The 7,059-nt window shown below is 47.4% G+C and overlaps 1 protein-coding gene across 1 annotated transcript; it reads left to right on the forward strand.

Annotated features, from left to right (window-relative positions):
• Positions 1-239: 239 nt before the first annotated feature.
• On the forward strand, positions 240-986 carry LOC147984604 (uncharacterized). The gene has a single exon (XM_087541175.1). It carries the CDS (start codon positions 240-242, stop codon positions 984-986), a length of 747 nt encoding a protein of 248 aa, XP_087397301.1.
• Positions 987-7,059: the final 6,073 nt, after the last annotated feature.

Here is a 7,059-nt window from a genome sequence, read left to right on the forward strand (position 1 = left end):
GGGTTGACCTGTTGCGAGCCAAATATTTCCCGAATGGGAATTTTTTCGAGGGGTCAGTGAGGGGATCATCTTTCTGGAACGATCTCCAGGCGATTCGTCCGGCTTTTGCAATGGGGGCCAAGTTTTCCATTGGCAATGGTCGCTCTGCCCGTTTCTGGCTTGACCATTGGATCGTATGCCAGCCTCTATGGTCGGAATTCCAAGACCTTTATGCCTTGGCAGTCAACCCGGAGCAATCTATGGCCACAGCACTAGCCTCGTCCCCCTCGGCGATTCAGTTCCGTCGCGAGCTTATCGGGCAGGAACAAATGCAACTCGTGGCGCAGCTTGTGCTCGTCAATCCAGTGTCGTTGTCCACGTCCACGGACTTGGTGACTTGGGCTCTCACCCCGTCCGACAAGTTTTCAGTCAAGTCCCTCAACCGCAAACTGTGTCAAGGGTCGTCCCTCGAGGTGCCTATGGGCCTGTGGAAATCGCGTCTTCTGCTTAAGATTAAGGTGTTCTTTTGGCAGCTGTTTCGGAACAGGCTACCCACCTCGGCAAATGTCGCCAAAAGAAATGGCCCGTCGACCGGCGTTTGTGCGATCTGTAACGCGCCCGAAGATGCGAATCACGTTTTCTTCCGAGGCCCAATGACCCGTTTTGCTTGGAGTGCAGTCCGGTCTGCGGCCAACACATCTTGTGACCCGCGGTCGTCCTCTGATCTTGCGGCCATTCTTGACTCCGTGCAAGGAAGCAACAAGCGAGTGCTTTGGAGCTGTATTGGAGCGCTGTTTTGGGCTATTTGGCTCACTAGGAACAAATTAGCGATCAAGGGGATCTTCCCATCTCACCCTGCTAACATAATTTACAAATGCAACATATTCCTGCAGCAGTGGAGTCCGTTGGCGAGGCACAAGGATGCTGAGAATCTGAAGCAAGCTCAAGATCGTCTTCGTCGGGTCTATGTTTTGGCAAGGGAGCCAGATGTCACTTCTACTCCGTGAAGTGACCCTTTTGTCGTCCGGGCGAGCCTGCGTGCTCTATGCTTTGGCCATTGGCCATGTAATATGCCCGCTCGTCCTTCTTTTGGCCGTTTGGACTCTCTAGATGCCGCTTCCGCGTGGCCTGAGTCTCCGTGCTCGTTTCACTTAACTATGACTATGACTTGTTGTTACGCTGCCTATGATGTGGGCTTTATTAATTTAAAACCGGACGCTCCTAGCGTCTTCGTTCAAAAAAGAAAAGAAAAGGAGAGGCGCCCGCATCCCTGGCCCCGCCTTTCACCACACCTATCGCCGACAACACATCCGCCTCCTCCATCTCCATGTCCGCTGCCACGACCACTGGCCCCGCGTCCTTCTTTTTGAGCGCGCCTTCTTTGCCTTTTGACTGGTCCACGGACCGATGCTGAATGAATGACTTGCGAGGTTGGAATGGATGTGGGAGTTTGAGTGTGTGCATTAACACCACCAAAGCGTCGGTAGAACCATGAATCCGTGATGCTCATATATAGCGGGACTCCACCAGCGTGGCAGCGTTAGTACTAGCTTCGCACTCGTGGTACGTTCCGTTGCCACGCGCGCACATGCGTAGCACGCATAGACCTGGACCTGCATATTGCCCGTTTCTCCCACATGCTGCGTGCTCCTGCTGCAACCGTGTAAGCACGGAAAAAGTCCAAAATAAACCATCAACTGATAGATGAAAGCTAAATCAAACCTTAAACTTATAATTCCGGAAATCAGCACACCGAACTTTTTAATCCCGGTCTATTTTAAACCTTGACAAGGTTTCCAAACAGGGAGTGTCTACGTGCCATGTCGAATACCGGGATTGTTGACTCCACTCGTGACTGGGCCGGCCCAACAGACGAAAACAGTTTGCTTTTTCGTAACACTCAAAGTGAAAATACTGTTTTCTCAAAAAAAAAAGTGAAAATACTGAAAGAACGGACGCGAAGTAAAAAGTTCAACAGGAATTCGAACATAAGATCTGCAGCTACTAAACTCCTCCAGCTAGCTACTGGAAGCATTAACTGTTGATGCTGTAATTTGAGGCCCGACCTATTTATCCACGCACAACAATGTCGAGATTTGAAAGATTGTTTAAGGGCAAACAAATATTAAAACTGTGCAGTCCTGAAAAAAATTTAAATCTCCGATTTTTCTAAAATGCGAACACTTTTGAGAATACTGAATACTTTTTAAAAAACGAACATCTTTTGAAAACACAATCAGTTTTGAGGTGAACACTTTTTGAAACATACACATTTTTTGGAAAAATGGGAACAAATTTTGAAAACTGAAGATTTAAAAAAAATCGTTGTATAGTTTAATAAATTGTTTATTGTCATTAAGAAAAATGTAAGATGTGCATTTGTCAAAATGTTACCGTGTCACATTTTTCAAAAAAATGTTTTGGAATTTCGTAAGTTAGTTGTGTTTAAAAAATATATTCGGTATTTCCAAATTGTTTACTTTTTTGTGAAATGTTTCGGAAAAATTCCAGAAAGGTTTTCTTATATGAACGCTCATTTCTGTTCTTATATACAAGTACACGCTAAATATACTCGTTACCAGCCTTCATGCCTATTGGCTAGGTGAGGACTCTGCGAGTGCGTCGTCCTGAGTTCAAGTATTGGCACCTCAATTTTTGTGGCCGCTTCTATTTTTTGTCGCTCCTAATAATCCATCCTTCCCATATAATCTTTCGCGTCTAACGTTTCGGCACGAAAATTATCGCAGCCGTTCGTTACCTGAGTTGTGGTTCGTTGGTAGAAGACAAGTGCGTTCGTAAAAAATGTATACTTTCATAAGGAAAATTTCAAAAAAAGAAATTATCATTACGAAAATGGAAAATAAAAAATGAGCGAGCGTGCGAGCAACTGCGTTAATAGGCCAGCGCAATTCGTCCTGATGTCCAGCCAGCCCGTCAATCCTTGCCACGTCAGTGAATACTGGTTAAACATGTTTAAGGTTTAAAATAGACTGAAATCAAAAAATTCGGTGTGCTGATTTCTAAGATTATAAGTTTAAAATTTAGTTTAGCTTTCGTTTACAAGTTGAAAGTTTACTTTGGACTTTTTCCGTGAGCACACATAATCGATGGATGGAAGATGGACGATTGCACACGGCCAGATGCACTGGCCCAAACGGGAAAAACCGTGCGCCCCTGCGTCACTGATCGAGTGGTGGTGCGACGCCAGCACAAAACACACGCTGTCAGAGCATCTTCTACAGCCGCCGAGCGTATCAGATCTTTTCGAACAGCCCGGTTACTGGCCGCTTCTATTTTTTGTCGCTCCTAATAATCCATCCTTCCCATATAATCTCTCGCGTCTAACGTTTCGGCACGAAAATTATCGCAGCCGTTCGTTACCTGAGTTGTGGTTCGTTGGTAGAAGACAAGTGCGTTCGTAAAAAATGTATACTTTCATAAGAAAAATTTCAAAAAAAGAAATTATCATTACGAAAATGGAAAATAAAAAATGAGCGAGCGTGCGAGCAACTGCGTTAATAGGCCAGCGCAATTCGTCCTGATGTCCAGCCAGCCCGTCAATCCTCGCCACGTCAGTGAATACTGGTTAAACATGTTTAAGGTTTAAAATAGACTGGAATCAAAAAATTCGGTGTGCTGATTTCTAAGATTATAAGTTTAAAATTTAGTTTAGCTTTCGTTTACAAGTTGAAAGTTTACTTTGGACTTTTTCCCGTGAGCACACATGATCGATGGATGGAAGATGGACGATTGCACACGGCCAGATGCACTGGCCCAAACGGGAAAAACCGTGCGCCCCTGCGTCACGGATCGAGTGGTGGTGCGACGCCAGCACAAAACACACACTGTCAGAGCATCTTCTACAGCCGCCGAGCGTATCAGATCTTTTCGAACAGCCCGGTTATTGATCGGTCACGATTTACGACTTAAATGAACATCTCAAACGAACCTCAAACGCCCGAACTAATCGGTATTTCTCATATCTAGCCTAAATATGAAGTGGATACAAAAACGTCCGGGTACGTCTGTCACGTTGGACCCGGCCCATGCTGGTCCACCCAACCCACATATATTCGTTCCCATTCATTGGCCGTAGCAAACCCTAGCCACTTCATTCACTCCCCTTCGCCACCCGAGCTCACCTCCGACATGGCAGGCAGCGGATCAGACTCCGACCACTCCGGACCCGTCGACTGGGGTGTCATCCCGTACAGATTGGAGGAGGCAATGATAGTCCGTATTGTACTCCGCCGCTCCCGGGAGAACAACGCCTGGCTGATGGACAGATCTGTCCGTCGTGACTCCATAGCGCCAGCTCGGGTCCTTTGGTACTCGATCCTCGCGGCCCCGGTAGCCGAAACACCTCTCCTTTTCCATCACCGGTCGAGCATACTATGAGTCCGACCGAAAATGGGCGCCCCATCGTGGGAAGGAGAGGATAAGGGCCGCCGACGCCCATATCATGGGGAAATGGTGGCGACGGAGGCGGCTGATGCGTTGGCACGGGCGGCCGCAAAGGAGGAAGCCATCCGCGCTCACATTATGAAGAAACGACAGCGGATGAACACGTGCACCCTTGTCTGAGAGCAGAATCGAGCGGTCCGTGCCATGGACGAACTGCCACTGAAGGAGGAGAAGACGGACAGTGACGGCGAGGACAGCCCCAACGATGAGCAGATCCGGCTTAATCCGTACTGCATCTTGGACTGATACTTTCGCGAAGGACGGCAAAGGCACCGAAGGGCAAGGGTAGCCGTGGATGAACTCCACCATAGCCAAACATGCTAAATTTTTGTAGTCCTAAGTTAGTAATGATGAAATAGACGGATGATGTATGTGCATCGATGTAGTTGCATGAGTTAAATTTAAGATATGATAATTAAGATGTCCGGATGTATTACATTATTTAAGGTTCATCTAATCAGTGCCCGCGGCGCGTCGGCGAGTGTTTGAGGAGGCGGATTTACCCAGTTCGGCGCTCTCACGTGTCTGTCGTTGGAAAAATCTATGGGCGCAGGGAAGCGTACGTGTGTGGGGTGGTGAGCGGTGACAAACTGACAACGCCCCGCGTGCATCATGGCTCGCAAGGAACGGACGCGAGGAGGCAGCGGCCAGCGGGAGCAGACCAGACGACGGGCCCTGAGCTGCGCGGTAGGTGTGGCCGTGTGGGGCTAACACCGCGCCTGCGTACGTGTCGAGTGCTTTGCGTCAAGCACATGCAGCAAACCAAACGAAATGGAAACGAAACACGTTCGGCAACGCGAGGGAGCTAGCTACGTGTTCATACGTGTATCGATCACCGGGTGGTCGGTGTGTTGTATAGCCTGGTCGGCTAAGTTCTTACTTACGTCGTGGCAGTTCAACTGCCTAAATCTCCATCCAGCACACAGACGTATGCTGTCAAACTATCTCCTGGTCACCAATTCATCGTCCAAATATAGTTGCAAAAGCAACCTGGACGACCGAATCAAAATTGGCGACGACCAGACCGACAACAGCGTACGACGACGGACGATCGATCTCGCTCTCTGACAAAAAAATATCGTGGCAAGAACAGCAACGAATTGCTAGTACGCGACGACAGGCAACAGCCCACGTGGTCGGGAATCGCACGAACGGTGAGGAACGCGCGCACGGGGCGTGCCACGCGGGCCCTCGAGCGGCCTCGGCCGCTAAGCCCGTCTCGCGCCCCAGCCGAAGCACAGCAGTCGGTTGGCATGGCACCAACGGTCGCGAGGCCGGGAGGAGGACGACCCCTCCGACGGCGGGGGGGCAACCTCGGATACGCCGGACAGCGACACGCCGGCGAGCCTGCGCCGTTCGTCCCAGACCATGCATGGTCCTGGACCGGGACGACGCAGAGTAGGCTGGCGGGCTTGCCTCCAAGTTTCGTCCAGCTCGCCTGATAAGCAACTGTGATACAGACACTTCAATTCAGAATCGTTTATGCGTCAGTAGATTTAGCTCTTTGATTTATTTATTTTGCATCTACGTATCTTGACATATTCTTAAATCCGTGTGAAATAATTGAAGCTATCAACACGTACCTCTACAAATGATGCATAATCTCCGACGTGTCAGTCATAGACGATCCGGCCATGATAGAGTTTTTCTCTTCTCTCTTTGCTCCTCCTTTAATTGTTGTCACCGTGATCAGAGAACGACATTACTATGTGTATCATCTGCACACCAATCATGCTCTTTATGTAGCTCATCCTTTCTGGGTACGAGCGTTAGAGCATCTCCAATAACTTGTCTATATAGATGTCTATACTCATTTTCTACGACAAGAGGCCAAAACAAGCGTCCAACAGTTTGTCTATATGATCGTCCAAATATACACATCCTCTAAATCGACCTCGACAATGTCCACGCCTGGACAATATGAAGGCATTGTGTAAACTCAGCTGCAGTCATGATTTCTTCCTCTTTCTAGCGACGGCTCACCTGTCATGGTCTCTGTATATAGACGTTCTAATGCAAAACTGAACGTGTATATGAGGGAATCTTTTTAGACCATTGTCTATATGAATATATAGACATCCAAATATACACATGTTATTGGAGATGCTCCTACACCTGCAGTGGCGCAAATCTTAGTCTATCTTAGAGGGTAAGTGCTGTTCTAGTCATCAGATAACATTTTATTTTTGTGACCAGGTGAACAGTAAAATAAACAAAATGATCTGAATTTTTTTTGTGAAATTTTGGCAAATGTTTTGCTAGCTTGCAAGACATTTGTCAAAGTTTCATAAAAAAATCAGTATTTTTTTGAATTTTGTTGATTTTTTTATTTTATTGTTCACCCGAGCTCGAGGTCATAACATCCATTTCCATCTTGGAGCATCTTTAACCACACTTGGCTAATTTGACTCCTCGTGTATCCATGGCCGTGTTTGGACTGAAACGTCGGCCCAAATGTCATCAGACACATCCGGTCAGGTACGAAGCCATCCAAGTACGTCCCTAAATGTAGAACCATTTTAAATGGTTCAAACATGAATTACGAAAGAAATATAAACTTGTACTCCTTCTGTTCCATAATGTAGTGCATATATTTTTTCTTTTGAAAATTCGAAC

Source organism: Triticum urartu, chromosome 2A (assembly GCF_056163025.1).
Source record: "Triticum urartu cultivar PI428250 chromosome 2A, HENAU_Tu73, whole genome shotgun sequence".
In the NCBI taxonomy this organism is placed as follows: domain Eukaryota; kingdom Viridiplantae; phylum Streptophyta; class Magnoliopsida; order Poales; family Poaceae; genus Triticum; species Triticum urartu.

Coding starts and splice junctions, on each gene's coding strand:
- LOC147984604 (XM_087541175.1), top strand. CDS start 240: ATGGCCACAGCACTAGCCTCGTCCCCCTCGGCGATTCAGTTCCGTCGC.